The 23,193-nt window shown below is 60.7% G+C and overlaps 1 protein-coding gene across 4 annotated transcripts; it reads left to right on the top strand.

Annotated features, from left to right (window-relative positions):
• Positions 1-10,520: 10,520 nt before the first annotated feature.
• On the top strand, positions 10,521-22,890 carry GPR132 (G protein-coupled receptor 132). 4 transcript variants are annotated; one of them, XM_045799299.2, is made up of 3 exons: positions 10,521-10,825; positions 15,287-15,396; positions 20,521-22,890. In XM_045799299.2, exons 2-3 carry the CDS (start codon positions 15,369-15,371, stop codon positions 21,645-21,647), a joined length of 1,155 nt encoding a protein of 384 aa, XP_045655255.2. In that variant the 5' UTR covers positions 10,521-10,825; positions 15,287-15,368; the 3' UTR covers positions 21,648-22,890. The 4 variants fall into 4 exon arrangements, with proteins under 4 accessions (XP_045655255.2, XP_045655256.2, XP_045655254.2 ...); XM_045799300.2 differs by lacking the exon at positions 10,521-10,825 and adding an exon at positions 10,890-11,002; XM_045799298.2 differs by lacking the exon at positions 10,521-10,825 and adding an exon at positions 11,034-12,413.
• The last annotated feature ends 303 nt before the right edge of the window (positions 22,891-23,193 follow it).

The raw sequence follows: 23,193 nt of genomic DNA, 5'->3' as shown, positions 1-23,193 counted from the left end.
GCAGCCCCAAGGACCCAACCACAGGACCTTTCTCCTTTGGTTCCCCGCTCACCAGGGCACAGGCCCCAGCTGCAGTGCTGTTGGTTGGAGCCAGCGCCCCAAGGGAAGAAAGTGGGGCTTGTGGAGAAAAGGCAGGGGGTGGAGTGAATGGATAGCGAGATGGGCAGGTGGAAGGATGGGTGGACGGTTGGATGGATTGATAGGCAGATAGATAGATGGAGGGGGGTATTCAGGGGGGATGGCTGGTTAGAGGGAGGGAGGATGGTTGGATGGATGGATGAGGGACAAATGGGGGGAGAAAGAAAGGAATAGATGGTCGGATGGATGTGAAGGGGTTCAGGACAAGTCTCCCCCAAATATGTCATTTTGGTATGAAGGCTATTTTGAGCTGAAGGCAATTAAGACCCTGTGGGTCCAGGAGAAACTTTTGTCCCTTCCTTAAATACCTAGAAGAACCTAAATTGGGAGCTTTGCTAGAATAAGAGTTATCATCAGAGATAGTTTATGTGAGTGACCCATCTCATGGCAGGGCAAGCATCTAATTAGCAAACGTCTGTTCTCCTTCTCGTGGCCCTGTGAACTGCCCTCCTCCACTTTGAAGCCCAGGCCCCTGTTCCAATCTGTAGCTCAGGATGGCACAAATACCTCCTTTTACCCTTCTGTCTTGGAACCTCTCCTGTGGGTGGTGGTTCCTGTACAGACAAATTAATTTGTTTTCCTTCTGTTGATCTATCTCATGTCCATTTTACGCTTAGACCACCTGGAAGAACATCTGAAGGGTAGAGAAAAATATTTCCTCCCCAGCAGGTGGGTGGAAGAGGGGTGGATGGAGGGATGTGTGAAGGAAGAGGTAGCACAAGCTGTGAACTGTGGGATAGTAAGGGTGCGCGTGTGGGGTTTCACCGTGCAATTCTGTTAACTGTGCTGAGTGAAAATACAATCCAATGTTAGAGAAATTTTTATAGGCAAGCACTGTAAGACATATACTTGTACTGTTGAATAACTCATGAGCTAAGGACGAGATCCTAATGGGAAATTTAAAATACCCAGAACTGAACGACCATAAAACAGTGCATGTCCAGACTCGAGGGGAGGGCAGCGGAGCAGCGCTTCCAGGGAACGAGGACAAACACTTGTGTTGGAATAGGAGGAAGCCTTGGGCTTTGTAAGCTGGGACCCCACCTTAGGAAGCCAGGGGGCCGGCATGTGGGAGGCAGCAGCTGCAAAGGGGCTCGAGGCAATGAGGGGGTGACGGAGATATTTTATATCTGTGGTGCCAGCAGTTACCCACCTGGATGCCTTTGTCAAAAGTGAGAACCACACCCCATGCATAAGTTATCCCCAATTTTGTAAATCAAAGAAAAAGGGAAAGCTGGGGGTGGGGGGAACAGACTAAGCCCAAAGAAAGTTAAAAACCAGAGATAAAAACAAGATTGGAGATCAATGAATTTAAGAACCAGGTGATAGAGGGCGATGAAGACAAAAGCTAGTTCTTCCAAAAATCCATGTCCCACTGAAGCGGACCAGCTTCCAGGCGGAATAAAGACAACAAGAACGGAAGGAAAAGACACCAGGCAATGACACGACCCAACGGGAGGCTGTGATTGCAGATTTAACAGACAGTAAGCCACAGACTGGCAGAAAATGCTTGCAAACACCCATCAGGTACAGGACATGTAGGCAGAAGACAGGGGAGCTCTCGGAACTCAACGGTGCAGAAACAACCCAATTTAAAAACGGGCCAAAGCCTGAACGCGGTGCCGAGGAAGGCGTACGGAGGGAAGGTGGCACGCGAGGCGGTGCTCCCCAACCTGTGTCATCAGGCAAATGCAAATTAAAGCCACGGTGTGGTTCCCCTGGCTCCCCCGCGAGGACGGTGGACACGGGCAGTGGCAGCACCATGCATGACAGAGATGTGGGGCCAGAGGCAGCCTCGAGTCCCGCGGGCCGCCCAGGACGCAGCCGGGGCAGCCGCTGTGGGCGCGGGCTGGGTCGTTTCTCCCCCTGCGATGACTCAGGAATTCCACTCACAGGCGTTCCCTCAAGAGAAATGAGAACTCACGTTCGTGCAGAAGCCTGCACGTGAATCTTCACAGCACCTCGGTTTATGATCACCCAAAACTGGAAAAAACAGGGCTCTTGAACTGGCAGACAGACAGCAGCTGCGTCCGTCCGTGAGATGAGCACTGTCCAGGCGTGAAGAGGAAGGCGCTCTTCACGCGCAAACCACGGAAAAATCTCAAATGCGCTTTCTGTGGGAAAGAGTGGATTCGCAAGCCTGTATAATTCTGCTCATGATGTTCTGGAAATGGCAGGAGCAGAGAGAGGGGAAACAGGCCAGGGGTCACCAGGGGTTGGGGTGGCAGGCATAGCGGACCGCCAAGGGGCGGCGGCACGAGGGAGTTTGGTGGTGAAGGCGCTGACTCTGTGCTGGGGACGCAGCCGTGTGTATCTGTCAAAACGCATAGAACCGAACGTCACAGAGTGAATGCTACTGCGTGTAAATTACAAAATTAAAAACTGCAAAAAAATCAGTTCCAAAAAAGTATTAACGAGAGACTACTGTGAACAACTGTATGTCAGCGTTTCTGGAAACATAGATGAGACAGAAACAGTATCAGAAAAATAGAAATAAAAAGTTTGACTAGTTGTATGGCCAGCAGGTCAATTGAGGCAATATTTAAAAGTTGTCCCGTGTGGGCACTTGGGGCCAGAATGGCCCATTTTGAAAATGAGAACACGGAGGTGACCATGTCAGAACGCAGAGCCCCAAAACCAGCACAGGGTCAGCTCTCCTGACCACGTCTGCTTGGGGACACTCAGCTCCCAAGCAGAGAGGAGCCAACCAGAGCCCAGCACCTGGACCACAGCTGGGACCCAGGGCTGCAGCTGGGGACGGAAGCCTGTCCCCCCCTCCACCACACCAACCAGGGTTTCTGAGGTTCAGCCTGGGGCCAGTGACAGTTTGGTCACAGCCCACTGTGACATCCAAAGGCAAGACAGGACCCGTGGAGGCTGAAGGTGGCAGTAACCTGGGTCTTCCAGAATGGCCATTGCCTCCCCTGCAGGAAATCCTCAGAGCTGGGCAGCCGGTGCCGGGCACCAGCGAGGACCCCAAGGCTCCAAGAGTATTTTCTCCAACAAAGAGAGCACGGTTTGCAGGGGAGCAGGGGCGCCGTTTTGCAGAATAAGGCTAGGATGCTAATTCGCTCACTCAGGTGCGCAGGCCTAGGAGGGCTGTGCACAGAACGACCAGTGGGCCGTCCGAGGAGTCCAACCTGGAAGGAAGAAGAAAAGCTCTCTCTGTCTGCAGATGATGTGATCTTATGTGTAGAAAGCTCTGAGGATGTCACGAGAACCCTGCTAGAAGAAAGGACGTCAGTGAAATGGCGGATACGGCTTCAGCACGCGGCACGAGCCGTATTCCTTGGCACTACTCATGAGCAAACCGGAAAGGAAGTCAAGAACTCAATTTCCTTTTCCATAGCATCAAAGAGAATAAAATACTCAAGGGTTAACGTCTCCGCGGACCTACCAGATTTGCACAGCGAAACCTACACGGCGTACGGAAAGAAATGAAAGAAGACAGAAGGACTGTCCCGTGTTTGCGGACGGGAGACGGGCCCAAAGTGGTCTTCGGGTTCACGGCAATCCCTGTCAAAGTCCCCATGATGTTTTTTGCAGAAATAGAAAAATCCATCCTAAAGTTCACATGGAGTCTCAAGAGACAGCAATCACGGGGGACTTGATGCTGGGGCGGAGATGGACGCCCCCTGTCTGCCCCCAGCCCGCCCGCAGAGACAAAGTGAGAGCGGGCCAAGGGCAGGTGCAGCCCTGGAGACGCAGGGCGGCGTGGGGGAGCAGACAGGGTGAAGCTTGATGCCACCCGCTGTCCCAGCTCATCGCAGCCCCTGCCTGCACTCCGGCCCTGCCTTTCCATTCCAGAGGGGCAGCTCTGCCCCACGGGCCTAGCGGGGCTGCTGAGTGCTTTGCAGATGGCATCCCACCCCCTGGGGCCTGCCATCCCCCACTTCTTACCCCAGAAGAGCCCAGCCCAGAGAAGCCATGCAGCCTGCTGGGGTCACACAGCAGGACGGTGGGCCCCGGAGTCCTGAGCACTGCCCACGTTCCTGTCCCCCTGGAGCCCTGCAGGGTTCCTGCGGGTGCGGGTCTGCATCCATGTGCATGTGTGTGTACTAGCGTGTGCACGTGTACGCAGCCATGCGTGTGTGTGCGTGTGCAAAGATGAGCCAGCTTTGATCTCCAGGTGGGTGCTGGCAGGGGGAGGGAGGAGGGCGTGACGGGGGCCCCGTCCAAGTGGGTGGCTCCCCCTCCACCCCGGAAGGAAGCCTCAGCCCCAGGTGGCGATGGCGGGCAGGGTGCGTGGAGTGTGCCGGTGAAGGGCAGGAAGTGGAGGCCGCTCCTGCCTCTGACCTGGATTCTCGGAGGGGAGGAGCGGCCGGGAGCCCATCAGATGGCGGTGCACACGACACATGGCCTCACCCACACGCGCCCCTTCCCTCCACCTGCTAGCCTCCACCTGGCCTCACCCCAGCCCTGAGCGTAACTCTTCAGTGGACTGGCGGCACCCACTTGCCCTCCGACCTGCTCCCATCTCACTGTGGGCAGGTGACTGGCAGAGTCAGCCTTGCTTGGCCTCCAAGGTCCTCAAGCCCCAGAGTCCCCTCTGGGTAGCCCTCTGTGACCCCCGGCGTAGCTGTCCACTGGGCGGTGCCCAGCTCCTGCCCCTCCTGCCCATGTCCAGTGGGTCCCATGCCCCTGCCTCCTGTCTGTCTCCTGGCCCTGGGGTATTAGGCCCGGCCACTGCCCCAGCCTCCCTGCTTCCCTCTGGCTCTTTCCTTGCCCTGACGGGGCAGAGCAGCATGTGACCTGACCTCACAGCCCCTCACCGAAAGGTACTACTGGCCAGCCCTGGGAGACAAGCTGCACAGTCCTGACCGTGTCTCCCTCCTCGCGCGCCCCAGGGGCACTCAGCCCTCCCAGCCTCCTTCTCTCTGTCCCTCTGCCCCGACGCCCTTCCAGACCCCACGTGCCCCTGCAGTGCTTCTGGTCACCCTCCAGGATTGTGGCCATACTCCCAGGGCCACACGCCCAGGGTGGCCCCCGTGACCTCTCTCTGGTGCCTGCTGACGTGTGGGGCCCCCTCCCCGGGCTGCGGGTCCCAGAGGCCCGGCGGAGGTCCCCTGCCCTCCAGAGCCTGCCCAGGGTGGTGCATACAGCAGGTGCTCTGTAAGCACCCCCAGCCCAGCGGCCTGGGACCCCCACCCTGGGTGTTACCCAGACTGTTGAGCACTGAGGTTGGCTGGAGGCCTGATACCCTGCAGAGGAAACCAAATTGCTTCCTGTGAGTGGCGGGCTCAGATAGCAGCAGTGTTTTTCCGTGTGCTGTCTAGGAGATGTCAGCCTGCAGAGGGGTGGGGGAGGGGAGGCGGAGGGAGGGGAGCCCCGTCCTGGCATTCCCCTCCCCAGTTCACTTCTGCTTTTTTCTGAATTGCAGAGGGTACCAGCAGCAGGAAGGCACAGGGGCCCACTGCTGAAGACCCCGCTGCCCGGGTCTCATCCAGGCCCCGAGGGCGAGCTGCCCCGCCTTTGGCTGCTACTGGAGTCCTGAGGTCCACAGCGCCGGGGTTTCCCCAGGCCGGGGCGTGAGGCCCGGTGGGGGGACTCCTAGCTGCAGCGGGCAGCCTCTTCATGGAGGGGGCAGCGCAGCACGATCCCAAACCCTCCCCGCATCTGCCTGCCGGCAGAGCTCCCCCCAGCAGGAGGAATCATGGGGGTGGGAGCTGCCCTGTGCCGCATGGGATGTTCAGCGTCATCGGTGGGCACCCCCCCCCGTTGTGAAACCCCAGAACGTCTCCAGAAAGGCCAGATGCCCCCTTGAGTGAGGCATCACCCTGGCTGGGGACCACCGGGCGAGGCCCTGGCCTGGCTGTGCCGCAAGGGGTGGGGGTGGCCGGGGGTCTCCCTGAGGCAGCAGGAATCCAGCGGGAAGGGCCCGTTTTTCATTTCCCATCTGCTCTGACCTTGACAATGGGGGATCTGGGGGAAGGAGCTGGAAAAGAAGGCCACGCCGGGACACCGTGTTCTGTGAGCCTTGCCGGCCGCCTGGCCACGTGGCGCTCTGAGCTGAGTCCCCTGACTGGGCGCCTGGACAACAGAGGGGGTCTACGGGTGGTTTGGGGGATTTCTTAGGTCCCTCTGTGTCCCGGGCAGCTGAGACATCCTCTGGCACAGTCTCCTATGATCTTCCTCGGTCCGTGGCTTCACACGCAGCGTGCAGGTCTGTTGGTCCACTGTCCGTCCCGCCAGGTGGGGGCCTCCCTGCCTCGAGGGCCCGCGGCCCCCCAACAGCACCCACGGCGTGAAGACCCCTGCTTTCTTCTGTAACCATGTTGTTCTGTTCCCCACCTGCTCTGTGACCCCCTGCTGCGGGCGTTCCTGTGCGCGAGGAGCCCCTCGCTGTGCCCCACACGCCCCGTAACCCGAGCTTGGCTGTCCTCCTCCGCCCACCCAGCCGGGGCTCTGAATGGCAGGACACTGGGCCCACGCATGATCTTCTGAGAGCGGTTTCCGCTGGTGGGGCGTCCGCTCAGAGGAGCTCCAAAGTAAATGGTGTGGACCCCGCCGCCCGTGGGGCTCGCGGACCAAAGGGACAGACAGACAGGGCCCGCGCGGGTCACGGCAGCAGGGCCGGTGTGGCTGTGACCCCCAGGGCTCTGGGATCCTCGGGTGCCCCCAGCACATACTGGTGAATGTGCACCCCCAAAACATGACTGCTTACGAGCTGCTCTCCTACGAGTTCTGGGGTGACAGCAAGCTTCTCGGCATCGCTGTTCCCGCTGGAAGGGCGGAGCTCTGTCTGCGGGCACAGAGGTAGCAACTCCGGCTAGTGCCGGTGGGCCGGGGTCTCGCGGTTCTCCCCAGCGACCCTGCTTCCAGAGCCCGATGGCAGGGGCTTTCCTGTGGCTTCCGCGGGGCCTCCTCTCGTCCATCAACCCTTCGGGGGTCGCCCCCAGACCCCCTCTCCCCAGCTTCTCGGGACCCTTTCCTCATCTCGGGGCACTTTCATCCACCCACCTGCCCGGGACCTGCCCTTCCAGGTCAAAGCGGAGCTGGTGACCCCGTGTGCCCAAGGCACGACATGCCGCTTCCCGCTTGGGAAGAGCACCCAGCACGCACGGGCACAGCAAAGATCACCTTCCCCAGCCTCCCCTGCAGCCAGGCAGGGTCCCAGCCCTGCATTCCCAAGGACGCAGGACCAGGAGCCTGGGTGGGAATTCTGGGATGTCTCCTCGAAGGGGAGGGTCTCCGCCACCGTCCACTGCCTTCCTTCCCGACACCTGCGGTACCCATGAGCAGGCTGCAGGTCAAGCAGCCATCTTCGGCCGTGAGATAAGGCACCAGGTTCCCACGGCTGTGGAAGCCTCCAGGCCAGCCCCGAGACAGACAACCCCGTGTGTGGACCGTGGTGATCTGGGGCGATGGGCCAGCCTGTCCAGGGCTGAACTAGGACTCACGGTTCCCAGTCTGCCCCGGTCAGAGGAACATAGCCTGAGAAAGAGACTTTCAGAATCACTGAGCTCTTGGGGTGGCCCCTCTCAAAAGCCCCGTTCCTCCCCCAGCCTCTTCCCTCTCAGGGTGGCTCTGTTAGGAACTGCCCCGAAAACCCCTTCTGGGCTGGGGCCTGGGGAACTCCTGCCCTTTTCTGAGGACCGCCGGGTGCCTGGAAACCCCAGCAGCCCCTGCAGTCCTCTCCTCCAGCCCCTGACGCAGCAGAGCCTGCTGGAGCAAGCAGGGGCGATGCCTCGAGGGGTCAGGGAAGGAGGGAAGATGTGGCAGCCCACGGATCACAGTTACCATAGGAACAAGTCGAAGGAGACAAACCATATAATCAACCCCACAGAGGCAGGGTGGGTCATGGTCCAATTTGGTTCGGAACAGCTTCAGTGTCTTCCAGAATAATGACTGTGGTTCCCTGAGACACACTGAGGACAAGGAGCCTGGCGCCCCCACCTCCCCAGCAGCCAACAGGGACAGCAGCCCAGGGTCCACTGATGAGCACGGACGAGGGACACATGGTCCATGCACACAAGGGGCGATGACTCCGCCTTCGAAAGGAGGAGTGTTCTGACACCAGCTTGGACGGGTGGTCCTGGAGGGCGCTGTGCTGGGGGAGATCGGCCAAACTCAGAAGGACAAAGCCTGTATGACCCACACGTATGCGGTCCCTAGAAGGTTCCGTGGACACGGGCCGCAGAGTGACGTTTGCCAGGGAAGGGGGAGCTTGTGTTTCCTGGGGACAGAGCTTCCATCCGGGAAGCTGACAGTCTGGAGAGGCTGCCGGCCGCCACAGGTCATGAGCTCAGTGAATACCACCGAGCCTATGCTTAGAGACTTTAAAGTGGTGGAAATTGTAAATGTTATATTACGTGTAATTTACCACATTAAAACAAATCTGGGGCGCCTGGGGGGCTCAGTGAAGCGTCTGCCTTCGGCTCAGGCTGTGATCCCAGGGTCCTGGGATCAAGCCCCGCGTTGGGCTCCCTGCTCAGCGGCGGGTGCGGGGGGTGGGGGGTCTGCTTCTCCCTCTGTCCCTCCCCCTGCTCGTGCGCTCTCTGTCTCTGGTTCTCTCTCTTTCTTAAGTGAATAGATGAAATCTTAACAAAACAACACAAAATTCTACGAGTCCTTCGTGGTACTCAGAGAGGGAGACTAAGTCCGTGGCTAACGCCGTTTGCCTCCTGTTGATGAGAGAGCTCCGTGAGGCTTAGATGAAGCCCATCTGAGATCTTCACGGTAGTGGTTACAGGAGGACTCGTTACATTCCCTCCTTCTCATTATAACGACTTCAGAAACTGGGAGAACGGACACCCTTGTTTGGGTACGCAGATGCCCCAAAGGGCCAGGAGCAGGGCGGTGGGAGAGAGGCCCACCCTTTGTACCTTCTGAAATTCAAATCCATAGGACCTATTTGAAATGGTGAGTGATTTTCGCTTCTCGAGAGAGGAGGAGCCCTTCCAGGTTTCGTGGGCACCTGCCCCCCAGGGGTACTGTCAGGTGGCTGTGGGCCCCCTCCCCGCTGCCTGGAAGGCGGTCGGCCCTCGGGATAGGGTCCAGACCCCTTGGCTGGGTGGGCTCATCCCTGGTTCTCTGCAGCCCCGTCCTCCCCGGCAGCCTTCCTCCCACACCCCTCCTTTGCCGCTCAGGACCGTGCAGGGGAGGAGACGAGGCAAGCCGTAGGGGTGGAGGTGGGCCCCGGGGGAGGATTCAGCTGACCTAACTTGAATCAGCGGCCATCCTTGACCGGCCAACCATGGCACGGAGGTCATAATGGTCCAGGCTGGAACGATGCTTCACACCTGGACTCATCAATGGAAAACACGGGCCCCTGAGTGGGGTTCCAGAAGGGAGCAGGTCCCAGAGTGGGGCCTGGGCCACGAGCGAGGACTCAGCGTCCCTGGAGACCCCCGGCCCAGCTGGTCTGAGGTGGGCTCTGCTTCGCTCGGATCCAGGGCCTCTAGCGGCCGCTGCCGAGGACGGTGGGTCTCAGGCCCCCCAGAGCCTTAGCTGCGCCGGCTACGGCCTATCTGGGAGGAGCTGCCCTGGGCCTGAGCCCGGGGAGGGCAGTGGCCAGACCCTGGGCGGGTGTTTCTGGAAGGCTGAGGTAAGCCCTGCGCTCAGACCCACACACACTCGATGCCCAGCTTTCTAGGCACTCGGCAGCCGCCCACACCAGTGAGAAATCAGTGCTCGGGTGGGGCTGAGCAGACTGGGGTGGGCCGTGACCCAAATGTGTCTTAGGGAAAGTGCAGAGTGGGGGTGCACCCTCCAGGGGGGTCCCAGCCCTGAACGTGCCCCGAGTGCAGCGTCCTGGGTCCACCACCATTCACTGTCCCTGCTGCAGGCTGGACACCGATCACCCCCGAGTGCTGGCATGCCCAGCCCTGCCCCCGTGGGCTAAAAGAGCCAGGGCTGAGTCAGGCCTTGGTGGTGGGAGACGTGGTTTCGTCTCACCCCAAAGCCCAGAAGCAGCTCACTGGGCAGAGGGTGGTTGGTAAGGCAGGGGCTCACCTACAGCCCAGGGCATTTTCTAAGGCAAGTGGGGCAGGTGTTTAGGTCCAAGATGTTCAAGCCTGGGGTCATGTAAGCTGGACAGAGGGACAAGCAGGGCCAGGCAGTGCCTTGGGGAGCTGTATCCCGGGGAACCCATGTGCCTCCCCCCAGAGAAACTCACCTGTGGAGTCCCTGGGCCCCGCTGGGATCAGCTCTAGGGGTCCAGAGGCAGAGCCAAGGACAGAATCTATTGGCCCCTTTCTGCTGGTGGGACCCCTCCCCAGGATGGGAAGCGGGGAGGGAGGGCACCACGTGACGTGGCTGGGCCTGCCCTGGGGAGGACGAACGGGGGCACTAGGGCGGGAGCTGTCCTGGGGCCACTGTGAGCAGAGCCGGAGCCGGAGTTCATCTCTGAGGGTCGCTCCCCGTGCCCTGCCTGGCCCTGCCAAGTGTGGGGAGAACAGGCCGGGCAGCAGCCACTCCTCTGAGCTGGTCCCCTGTCTGTCCGCCCAGCGGGGAAGATGGTGTAGCTGTCTCTCTGAGTGTTGGCACGGCCACGAGGAGAAGAGAGTCTGGGCTGGTTTCCTGCATCTGCCCCAGGAAAGTTCCGATGACACCCAGGCTGCGCTGGCCAACCCGGGGCCTGCTGTTTACGGCAAGGGGAGTTTGAAAGGAAACACTTGGACCCTGCTACTTCCTGAAAGTTCTCAGCTGGGCCTACAGAGCGTGAGTGTGAGGTTTACCTCCCTGAGTAAGTCATGGGCTCCACGTGCTGGGGGGCAGCAGGGTGGGGGGTGGCCGTGTGCAAGACAGGTGGGGGCTGAAAGCAAAGGTGATTCGTTGGCCCAAAGGTGCGGGCTTGGTCAGGGGTCTCAGCCTGCGGTCCTTCACCAAGAGAGAACCGGGGGCACCAGTGCGCACAGATGAGGTAAGCAGAAGGGTGTGGGGGTGACAGGGATGCCAGCTTCTGTCTGTACCCTGAGATTTCCCTCTGTGGAGTTCTCACCACGGCCGCCGGTCCACGTGGCCAGAGAGTCAGAGCTCAGGGCAGGGTCATCCCTGGAACCTCTCCAGGGTAGACAGGTGGAAACTTCTGGGTGCCATGGGGTTGTGGCTGATTCTTGGGGTGCCTGGTGGGTGAGATATAAAGGGTTTGGCTCCCTTGCCTCCAGGGGCTGCCTGGGCTGAGGGGCACGTGGCCAAGAGGAGGGACAGGTGGGACAGTGAGGTCTCCACCGGGGGGACGGCCAGCCTGGTCGCAGGGCATGGTCCTGGGGCACGGGGCTGGCAGATGCTGTCCGGTGCCGGGCATGGGCCAGTGGGGTGTTCCCGTGTCTGCCGAGCAGGGTGGGCAGGCCACCAAGGATGGGGAGTCGGGCTACACTGCTCTTTCAGGCATGTCTGTGCTCAGGAGGGCGACGAGATGCTGTCTAGGGACCCTGCCAGGTGGAGGATGGAGGCAGAGTAGCCTAGGCAGAGGGGGACAGGACAAGTAAGGAGGGACAGCGTGGGGTTGTCAGCCTCTCTACCAATCAAAGAAATGCAAATGAGATTCTGAACCATGCATTTAAAAATCTATCCGGGGTGCCCGGCTGGCTCAGTGGGGAGAGCACCAGTGGGGAGAGCACGTGGCTCTTGATTTCAGGGTTGTGAGTTCAAGCCCCATGCTGGGCGTAGAGATGACAAAACATATATATCACAGTGGAAAGAATAGAAGCGTGGGAAGTCCACATGGGTGATCCGCTGTGGGGGCCGAAAGCCCAGCAACTCCCTCCCCAGAGTTTACCCCAAACACGAGCACAGACATGGAGTCAAGGGGGTGCCTGGGTGGCTCATCGGTGAAGCGTCTGCCTTCGGCTCAGGTCATGATCCTGAGTCCTGGGATGGAGCCCGGCGTTGGGCTCCCTGCTCGGCGGGGGGTCTGCTTCTCCCTCTGCTGCCGCTGCCCCTGCTTGTGATCTCTCTCTGTCAAATAAAATCTTAAAAAAAAAAAAAAGAAAGAAAGAAACGGAGACAAGGATTGGGCGTGAGGTTGTGGGGCCCTTGGAAGAACCGGAAAGGTCTGGCTGTGGTACAGCCAACCCCGGCCCTGAGGGCTTCAGCGGCGTGCAGGGACAGGGCCCATGGGCACAAACACCGAGTGAGCCAGGGCAGGGCGCAAGTCGTCTGCAACCCGCCACTAAGCTTTTGGTTCTGCTTGAAAAGTTGCATAATACAAGCTGAAGAAGGTATTTTGAAAGGCTTGAGGGACGCCCCGCGGTGCTGGGACAGAGCGCCGGGAACAGTGCCCACGAACGCAGGCCTCCTCTCCTGGGACAGTGGGCTGAGTTAGCGCCATTGTGAGTGGGCCACGGGCTCGCGGGCTCCCTGGGGGAGGCACGCTGTGGGCCGCGAGATGAGAAGGAGCCGGGAGGGGGCCTGGCACAGCTGGAGACAGAGAGGCCTACTCTGGCCAGGAGGACGTGGGGGGACCAGGGATGGGGGAAAGAGGCTTCGGGCTGACCTGGCCCACCCACCCCATCGCTCTGTGGCTACCGTGGTTCCCCCAGAGCACAGACCAAGCACAGAGACCCCCGAGGCTCAGGCCCTTTCTGGCATTGCAGGCTTGGCCAGCTTGTCCCTCCCCTGCACCCCAGGGCTGGGAGCAGCCTATCGCTGAGTTGGGTGGTCCCCTGGGGTCTGTCATTCCACCTGCCCCTCCACGCACACCCGCTTCTGTGGGTCCCCAAGGTGGCCTGCTGCCCGCATGGAGGAGCACAGAGGGCCCCCCCCACAGCCCTTGTCCCCCCACCCACCATCCAGCCCCGTGGGAGGACCCACCCGACCCCGGCTGGGGAAGAGCCAGAGTGCTCTGGGGCAGGGACACCAGGAGGGAAAAGTGCACCGCCACCCTGGCCATGCTGGGCCCTGCAGCCAGCACCCGGGCTCCACACCTGGGTCTGGGCTGCCCCACATCCTAGCTGCCAAGATGATGCAGGGGCCCCCTGAGGTTGGCGGGAGTGAGGCCCTGGCCCGCTCTGAGGCTTGCTCACCTCGAAGGGTTGCGGGGGACACAGAATAGTAGGATAAAGTAGGGGCAGTAGGGGTGGTGAGCAGGGGAGACAGGAAACAGGGTCACCGGGTCCAGGAAGACCCTGGGAGGCCCGTGAGCTGAGGTCGAAAGCTACGTATCCATGGGGCAGGGAACAGGACAGGCTCCGGGAGCAAGAAGCAGGCGGCTAGAGCACTGGCCAGCGGCAGCAAGACAGCAGCACTCGATGTCAGAACATCCTGGAGGGCTAGGACCTGCTCTCTCGGGCCACCCCGCACCCCGCTGTTCCAGCCTGGGCCTGATGCTGGCCCTCGGACTCTTCCAGGGTGGTCCCTCTCCGTCCCCGGCCCTTCTGTCCAGCCGGGCTGGCCCCAGAGCTGGACGTCAGCATCTGGCATTACATAGGCCACGTGAGCAGGCCCCTCCAGGCCCCCCAGGAGCCCCACTCAGCCCTGAGCTGCGTGGCCCCTGGGGCCCCAGGGGCAGCCCGGTGAGAGGGCCCTTCTGCCGGCAGGCCCCACTTGGGAGGAGAGCACACACTGTCAGTTGGGCCACCACTTCCTCTGGTATATTTGCAGAAGTGGCTTCCAGAGACACCACCCCTGCTCCTCTCTGTGCTGCAGGGAAGAGTGGGCAGTGCAGCCCCCAGCAGGAGGGCTCAGCCCCCCAGCTTCCAGAGTCCTGCAGAGTTCAGTGAAGGCAGCTCAGTGTCTGAGAAAGGAAATCCGGCCCGGGGCGAGGTGGGTGGTGTCCGTCCCACCCATGCTCCTGGGGCTCAGACGCGCCCGCATGCCTCCCAGGTGGCCTGGCCTCCCAGCCACACCTCCCTTGGGGGCCTGCCTCAGTCACCCCAGCCGGCTGGGTCTCTGTCCCGGCGGTGTGCACCGCACAGATGCTGCTGGGTGACCGCGGGGAGCTTGGTGGTCCATCTCTCTAAAGGGCAGAGTCCTGCACGTGGTCCTCCTGGGCCAGAGGCCACACACCTCAGTCAGAGAACCCCCGGGGCGGCCCCGCTTCCCAGCGCAGGTTGTCGGGGGCAGGGGGCTGATCTGAGACCTGGGGATGGGACAGGCAAGGCCCAGTGACCCTCCAGACCCACGCCTGCCGGCCTATTTGGGAATGTCAGCCTCAGAAGGTTAACACCACTTGGGAAACAACCATTTCTAGACTCCCTCTGTCTGGATTTTCCAGGTACAACTTGAAAGTCGTTGCTAAGCCAGCAAGCTTTCCGCAGCGTCAGGCACACACCCCAGCCACGCTACCTGGTGGAGCAACAGTGACAAGGGGGCTGGGCAGCTCATCTACCCCCATGGGCGTCTCCCCCTGAGCAGGCGGCCTGGGGTGGGGTTGGAGCCCGTGCAGGAGCCCCCCTGGGTCCAGCCTCTGCCTCACAGAGCCCCCGGGGGCTCCGGGTGTGCCGTCCGCACGGTCAGAGCATGGGTTTAGAGTGCTGGCCTCCCGCCGGACACTCTCTGGCTGATGAAGACCCACGCCGTTTTAGAGGTTCCTCTGGTTAGGGAAGGAAGTAGGCACCCTGGACGCTGCCCCTCACCTGCCGGGGCCCGCGGTGCCTTCAGACCGGCCCACGCTCCGTGCTCTGCAGGCCTCGTGGGTGCTGTCCTGGGGGTCCTGGTCCTGTGCACACAGGGCGATGTGCTGGGACGTGCTTCCAGGTCGCACACGCTTCCCATCCTGGCTCATTATTTCACCAGGAAACATTCCAAGGAAGGATTTTACGTGATGGAAAGTTAAGCACGTTGAGGATTTGGGAAGCATGTTGCAAAATTGTGCTCAAACACATTTGTGCCAGTTAACGCTCCCATCAACACAGCCAAGGGCACCCACTCCCTCACACTTTTGCCAACACTAAGAATCAAAGTTCTTTATTTTCACCAACATTTTGATGTTTCTGTTCACGTTTCTTTGATTATAAGTGGAGTGAGCTTTTTTTTAAGGTGCTGTTTTTATTTATTTTGTGAATTATCTGCTTATTGGCTTTGAAACTTCTTATTTTTATTGATTTGTAGATGTTCTTTATATACTAAGGACCTGCTGTTGTATCCCATAGGATAAATACAAGATTTGGCACAAAGTAAATGCTCCCTAAGCATCTGTTGCATGCCTTAATTTGTGATTTAATGTGATTTCCCCAAAGCCATTTCCCCCCCCCTCTTTCCCCAGGTCATTTTGAACTCTCAGAGCAAACTTCTCAATAGGCTCGACAAGATGTGTGACGGGAACTAGACAGCGTGTTAGAGCCGCCATGAAGTTGGAACCCTCAAATATGCCAGGTGAGAGCGCCCTCTGTTCTCCTCTCCTTTGACTTTAAATATTTGGGAGGGAGCCTGTAAGAATTCTTCTACAATGCGCTTTGCCTCACGCAGGGAGACTTACTTCAAAACTTAGCACGCAAAAATAGATTTACCCAAATAAGAACTAATTCATAAACAGTGAAGGTGGGGTCTCTCCATCAAGACATCGGGAGGCATCTGTTTCTTTATTTTTTGAAGTGCTAGGAAAAAACCAGGAACAGGACAGAGGGGGTATCGGGGCCTCCTGTCACGCCCATTTCTGGTGCCGTGCGGAGCCCCAGAGCGGACGTCCCACAGGCGTCTCTCACCCCGTCTCCGGGAGCCCCAACCAGGGAGCTCTTTTTCCGGAGGTCACAGTCCCGGTGTGTCCCTGCCGGGGAGCCCCAGCAAAGACGGCGCCATCTCCATCTCCTGCCTGAGAACCGCGGCGGCCCCGCTCCCTGGGCTCCCTCCACCTGCCGCCGCGGCCCCCCTCCCCCAGCCGGGCCTGACCGTGTTCATGCCCCTTAGCGCCGGCCCCTGGCCTGCACGTGGGTTTGGCAGCCCCTGTCCCAAGGCCTCAGGAAGGGGGCGCCGGGGGAAGCCACACGACCACCCCACCCCCATCACACGGCGACTCTTAAAAATCAAAACGCCAGGTGTCGGCGAGGCTGTGGAGGAACTGGAGCCCCGTGCGCTGTTGGTGGGAACACGGGCAGCACGGCCACTGTGGAAGCCACTCGGGGGTTCCTCAAAAAGCCGGAAATAGAACTTCCCTATGATACAGCGATTCCACTTCTGGGTATTTACCCAAAAGAAGTGAAAGCAGGCTGTGGAGGTGAAGCTGCACGTCCATGTTCCGGGAGGAAGGGCTCACGAAGGACGGGCCGTGGGGACCAGCCGGGCGTCCCCCCGCAGATGGACGCAGGAACACATGACTCCAACACACACGGACTGTGATTCGTCGGCCGCCGGCTGGAACGTGGGTGGCCCTGAAGGACATGGTCTGAGGGAGAGAAGCCAGGCACAAGAACACCCACGTGGGGGACCTCCGAAAAGCAGGGGGCAGAGGCCCGGGCAGCGGAGGGGAGCTCCAGTGTCATGGGGACGGAAAATGACAAGAGCCCTGAGGAGGGACAGTGGTGGCGGTTGCAGTCGTTAGTGGCCCTGAGCTGCCCACACGGACGTGCAAAGACGGTAACTTTTCTATCATGTGTATTTTACCAGAATAAGAGTGCTGAGGGAGACGAGTGAGTGGAATGACCAGGTCAGGGTCCGGCCGTGAGGCGGACTGACCCTGTCGCTCGGGAACACGCTGTTGGAGGCCTGGCGATGAAACTCCAGCAGGGAAAACAAGCCAGGCGCCCGCTTGGCCTCCCCTCTGCAGCAGTGGCCCCAGCCGGCCAGGCCGCCGAGACCCCGTGAGTCGCGTGTGGCCTGCAGGAGCCCGGGCCGGGCCGGCAGTGAGGTCAGCATTTGGGATGTGCTGCTTTCCCCCCTGGGTGGATGTTCACGTGGAGAGGTCATGGTGCTGGGACTCGGGGCCGCCAGGCTAGAGAAGCAATGCCACCTTCCGCACAGTCGCCGAGGCCCGGCCAGACCGTGGATCGGTCGCCGTGGCCAGAGAAGGCGTCGGCAAGCATTGGCGTGGAGGAAGAGTGGGGTCCAGGGCTACGATGCCGCGGCGTCTCCTGAGGAAGGGAAAGGCGGAGCCCAGGAGCACAGGCTCCGGAAGCACCGTCCCTACGAAGGTCACAGACGTTCATCTCCGTGACGGTCCCCGAGGAGGGCGGGGAGGGAGGAGAGGGTCCAGGGAGGCTCTGGGTGCAGGTCAGGCGGTCAGAGGGCCCAGGAGAGGAGGCTGGGCAGGAGCGGGGGGTGCCCGGGATGCAGCAGCTTCCGTCCCCATGTCGGGTCCCCAGAGAGCGTGTGAGTCACAGCCGTGTCCCTGGTCCTCAGCGCTGGGGGTCACCCCTCGCAGCACTGCACTTGTCCTTACGACTCATCACCCACCATGTTCCCTGCCCCCCAGGAGCACCGTGAGGTGGGGTGGGTGAGGACCGACCTTGGGCTCTGGCAGCGCGAGCGTGGGGTTGGGCCTCCCGGCTGTGGGGCGGGGTGGTGATTCGCAGGTGAGCGTCGGGCAGGTCACACCTTCCTCCAGGGTCCTCTATGACAAATGGGCACCGGAGTGGGGCCTGAAGGAGCCCTGTGTCTGGCGTGGATGGGACACGGCGGGGAGCACTCCCCTGGGACACCCATTTGGCCCATCAGCTGGCCTCGACACACTCCCGCTGAACAGTCCCTCAAAGCCCGGGTCACACGGTGGCAGAGCTCCGCGAGAGCTCATCTTCACTGTGGGCACTGGGCTGGCTGGGTGCCCGAGGCTGTGCACTGACGGGGCCTCTTGGGTCCCCGGAACGCCAAAGCCCTGAACGTCTCTGGGCCTTGGACTCCACGTGGCCTCGCACGGTGACTCCCCGTGAGGGTCAGCACGGGGACACTCACGGACGGGGGAGGCCACAGTCTGTTTTCCGTTCCTGAGCTGATTCACGGCTGTTCGCTTCCTCACTGATGGGGACAGCAGGGAAGCCCCGGGCTCTCACGTGGGGTGGGTGTGGGGTCCGAAAGGGGACACCTGCCTATGGGACCCCAAAGGACAGCCCCAGCGTGAGGACTGCTGGGAATTCAGCTCTGGAGTGAATCCTAGGAGCCCTGCCCGCTGGCCGCCCGAGCTCGGGGATGAAAGTGTATCACTGACCTTTAAAAAGGCACAGCTTAGACACGACGGAGAGGCTCGCCTGCTGACGTTGGACATGGGCTGGCACTGAGGATGGAGGACGGGGTGGAGGCCACGAGCTCCCATGGACGGGACCAGGAGCCGTGCACGGCTGACACACGGAGCAGAGCCCCGAGGGACCAAACACAGGGTCTGTGCACAATGGTGGCTTTATATGCTCTCGGATGCAGAAGGTCCAAGGTCAGACCAATGGGTGACGGCTCCGCACGGCTTTAGAGGCCAGAAGCCAGGGCGCCTGTGTGCTGACGCAATAGCCCACCCCTAGGAGACCACCTGCGGGGACCAGGTGAAGAGGGCATCTGGCAGGCTCCTGTTCTCTGCAGGTGGAGGAGGTCCTGAGGTGGGAGAGGGAGGGAGGGGAGCCGGCAGGAGCTTGCCCACCACGTGGCCCGTCTTGCACAGGGCGGACAAGCACGCCCACGCGTGAGGCTGCAAACACAGGAGCCGCCACACCCGGGCCGGAGAGGCACACGGGCTGGTCGGGGCGCTGCACGGACAGCGCCTGGGTCTCCCACACGGTAGAAGGCTGCAGGCTCTGACGAGCTCCAGACGCCACGAGCTTGCACGTTCAGTCTTTCAGAGACTACAGACAGACCTAAGGATAATTTCCAGACCAGTGGAGGAGGGGAAACAGAATTCGAGAAGCGAACAATTCCAGGAGTGTGGGCTTGCTTGTCCGGAACGGAGAATCTGTTGCAGTCTCCCTCCCGGGCTTGTGGACGGCCGCCTTCTCCCTGTGTCCTCATGTGGTCTGCCCTGGGTGCGTCCCTGTGCACGAATGTCCCCCGGGATTAGGGCCCACCCAAATGACCTCCTTGTAACCTGACCACCTCTGTCAAGACTGGCTCCAAACACAGCCATGCTCTGAGCTGCTGGGGGGCAGGTCCTTGCCGTGTCTTTTTCTAGGGGTGGGGAACACAATTCAACCCGTAACAGAAGACGAAAGGGGAATAGAAACAGAAAGGGCAGACGGAGGAGCACAAGTGAGGGGCGAACAGAAGCGCATCGCTGTGAACGGGCCGCGTCAGTAACTGAGCTCAGAGTGCCCGGTTTTCAAATCCAGGGGTGAGCTTCTCGTAGGTGTCGCCTCTAAAACATGGGGATGCAGGCGGTTTGAAGGTAGAAGGCTGGAAAAAATACACCAAATGGACAGTAATCAAAAGAGGGCTGCTCTTTTTATCTCAAGCAATAAAAGACTTTACACTTAAAAGCATTATTAGGAATTAGGCCTCCTTCCAACGGTTGCTGCTTCAAATTCCCACGAACTTCGAGGCTTAAAAGTGCAAACTTGCTATCCTCATTGTCCTGGGGCTGAACCGTGGGGGATGGGCTAAGATCGGGCTGCTCAGCCCGCATTCCTTCTGGAGGTGCTGGGAAAGGAGCCGTTTCCTCCTGTTTGGGCTCCGGAAGCAGCCTGTCTGGGGGGCGGGGGGGGGGGGGGCTCGCGGCCCCTTCCTCCCTCTTCAGAGCCGCGGGGGCTGCCGGAATTGTCACATCTCTCCACACCCCTGTCCTGTCTTCCTCCCTTTACTGCAAGCAAGGACCCTGTGCTTACGTCGGGCTCGGGATCATCCGTGATCGTCTTCCTCTTCCTCCGTCAGCTACTTAGCAAATTTAATTCCCTCTGCGGCCTCCCCTCCCGTGTGGCGTAACCAGAATGCACGGCAGCAGCCAATCAAGCTACCGCATTCACAGGCTCTGGGGTGAGGATGGGCACGTCTCTGGGGCGCAGCAGTTATGCCCACCGTGGGCATAACGAGCATCACGACATGAAGGTACGGGGGTCGGTTCATCAGGAACTGCAGCCAGGGCTCCAACAGCTAACCCACAGGTTACAATAGAGAAAGCAACCTCGCGAGAACCACGGGGCGGAGTGGACAAATCCACCATCAGCACGACGGGGTGGCTCCTCATTTTTCTCAGTAGTTGACAGTCGTGGCAGGCTGCAGGAAGGATGGCGCCGTGCCCGAGCTGGGGGGCAGTGGGGCAGAGCGTCCAGACTGTGGGAAATGTGCGGACGCCAACGCTCGCTCAGCAGTGAACGAATGCACTTGCCGTCCGAGCCCACCAACGACCCTCCGAGGACCGGCCTTGGTGAGTTGCGAGGGCTGGGTACTGCACCAGCCCGTGCGTTCTGTCCAGGATGCCGTCCAGTTGGAGACCAACGATCGCAGAGTCGTTTTAAGGAACACGCTTGCAAACGTGTAAGCACCTGGTGTGTGTAGTCTGGAGTCAGGCTGAATCTTCCCCTTTCTTAGCGCCACAAAGTCTCTCCCAGGTGGTTCCCAGGGACGCCCGTCCTCACGCTTGTCTCTGTCCCGCAGGAAACGCCAGCGCGGTAACCAGCTCTGTGCCAGTGGCCGTGCTTCCCGGCATGGGCGCCGCGACCTGCAACGGGTCCTTCGAGGACAGCAGAGTGCTCCTGGTGGTGGTGTACAGCCTGGTGTGCGTGCTGGGGCTGCCGGCCAACTGCCTGACGGCCTGGCTCGCGCTGCTGCAGGTGCTGCAGGGCAACGTGCTGGCCGTCTACCTGTTCTGCCTGGCGCTCTGCGAGCTGCTCTACATCAGCACCCTGCCCCTCTGGGCCATCTACATCCAGAACCAGCACCGCTGGACGCTGGGCGTCTGGGCCTGCAGGGTGACGGGCTACATCTTTTTCTGCAACCTGTACGTGAGCATCTTGTTCCTCTGCTGCGTCTCCTGCGACCGCTTCATGGCAGTGGTGTACGCCCTGGAGAGCCGCGGCCGCCGCCACCAGTGGACCGCCGTCCTCGTCTCCGTGTCCGTCTTCGTCGTTGTCGGGCTCGCTCACTGCCCAGTGTTTAAAATGGAGGAGAAGGAGACGTGCTTCGAGGCGTCGATGGACAGCGAGATCGCTGGCTACTACTACTCGCGCTTCGCCGTGGGGTTCGCCGTCCCCCTCCTCATCATCGCCTTCACCAACCAGCGCATCTTCAGGACCGTCAGGCGGAGCGCGGGGCTGAGCGCCGCCCAGAAGGCCAAGGTGAAGCACTCGGCCATCGCGGTCGTGACCATCTTCCTGGTCTGCTTCGCCCCCTACCACCTGGTGCTCCTCACCAAAGCCGTCGCCTACTCCTACTACAGGGGGGACCCGGGCGTCATGCGCACCTTCGAAGCCAACCTGTGCAAGCTCTCCGCCATGTTCCTGTGCCTGTCCACGGTGAACAGCGTGGCCGACCCCATCATCTACATGCTGGCCACCGACCATTCGCGGCAAGAAGTGTCTAGAATCCACAAGGAGTGGAAAAAGTGCTCTGCAAAAACAGACGTCGCCAAGCACGCGTGTTCCAAGGACTCAGAGGAGCTGCCACTGCCCATGTCGCTCACAAATGACTCCACGTTCCCCAGGACTGTCCACCCATCCGAGTCAGAGCCGGCCGCGTGGGGCTCACTGGACACTTTGGAAAGGCTGAGTGAACAGTCCCGCTGAGCCCAGTGTCCTGCAGGGCAGGGTGGCCGGCGTGGGAGTCCAGGGGCCTGGGGTGTGGCTTCCCCGTCCACTGAGCTTGCTAGCCAGTGTCCATGGCGCCAGCCACCAAGACCCCTCTGGAAAACATGCCGCTGGTTTCTCATTCCTGGAGCCATGCCCTCCCTAAGCCCCTGCCCCCTCAGGGTCCCACTGGACACCACACAGAAGGTGGCAGCGTGCCCAGGGGTAGGGTGATGCTCCAGGCCGCGGGGTACCCGGCCTCGCATGGCAGGCAGGACAGCCTCCTCCTCTGCACTCATGCTGGCCGGCCCACTCGGCTATTAGGAACAGCAGGGCCGCTGGCAGAGGCCTCGTGTCTGCCTAGTGCTGCCGGCAGCTGGCACGTGCCATGCATGGGGTAGGTGCCCGGTCAGTATCCACCGCGATGACTTTATCTTCCACGCTTTTCTGCAAGCATTGCTTGGATGACCGTGTTCTGCCTCGAAATGCCCATGCAAACTGGGACCTTCACACAGCACCAGGTCACGGCGGGACAGCCGAGCCTGCGAGGTGGGACAGCAGCCCAGCCCTGAGGGCCCTGGGCTGCTCTGTGCTGAGCAAGTCTGAGGCTGCAGGCTGCTGTGGACCCCACAGGGGACCTTCCGGCAGGGTGGCCGACATATCTTCTCGAGGGTGCCCAGGTCGGGAATGCTAGTGGACACCCCAGGAAGGGTGACACGGCCACCAAAGAGGCTCAGAGAATAGTTGGGATTTCTCTGCGTCAGGCTTCCTGGCTTCCCTGGCAGGGGCAGGGGAGAAGCCGCCGCGGGCTCGAACAGGGGGATCAGGAGTGAGCAGGTGAGGCCGCAGGCCTCCAGCCCCGCAGCAAGGTACGGGTGGAGTGCGGGTAGAGCACGGAACCAGGCCCACCACGAGGCCCGGAGTCGGCCAGGTCACAGTGCGGCCTGGGTTTCCCTCCTGTAACAGGGTCAGTAACACCTACCTCGAGGGTCAGCGTGGGGGGCTGACCAACCACCTCTGCTCGGGCACTCTGGAACGGAGCCCAGGAGGCTGCACGCCCCGCAGAGGGGCCCTGGCTCCCCCAGGCACCTGCCCTTCACGGGAGCTGTGCTGGGCCGTGGTGCCAAGTTATGTTCTCCTGGCTGTAAGGCAGCTAGCTGTCCACTGTCCTTCCTTGCAGTGAGAGACATTGAAAAGATACATTTAGAAAATGAGTCTAGAAATAAAGATGCAAACATGCAACCGGTCAAGCTCCTTTCTGATGAACTGACGTCCTTGCCCTGTTTGGGCACACGCCTTCCTCCAGGGCGCTCTTGGAGGGGTGTGCGCCCCTGGGCTCCCAAAGTGATTGGCCGTGGCTGCTGGGGACCGTCCGGAATGCTCTGGGCTGGGGAGAGAGCTGGGTGCCGGCAGGAGGGGCCCGTGAGCCTTCCCTGGTGTGCCCTGTGCTGGTTTGCGGGGGCTGCTGTAACCAATTAGCACAGGCGGGGGTGGGGCTTGAAATGAAACCTGTTCTCCCCCAGTTCTGGGGCTGGAAGTCCAAGAT

The sequence above is a fragment of the Ursus americanus genome, chromosome 26 (genome assembly GCF_024610735.1).
Source record: "Ursus americanus isolate L20-20 chromosome 26, mUrsAme1.1.p, whole genome shotgun sequence".
Classification (NCBI taxonomy): Eukaryota; Metazoa; Chordata; class Mammalia; order Carnivora; family Ursidae; genus Ursus; species Ursus americanus.
Note: the sequence above shows the minus strand (reverse complement) of the source record. Positions and strands in the feature narration are given on the sequence as shown.

Coding starts and splice junctions, on each gene's coding strand:
- GPR132 (XM_045799299.2), top strand. CDS start 15,369: ATGAAGTTGGAACCCTCAAATATGCCAG. Junction 15,397..20,520: donor GGAACCCTCAAATATGCCAG/GTGAGAGCGCCC, acceptor TCTGTCCCGCAG/GAAACGCCAGCGCGGTAACC.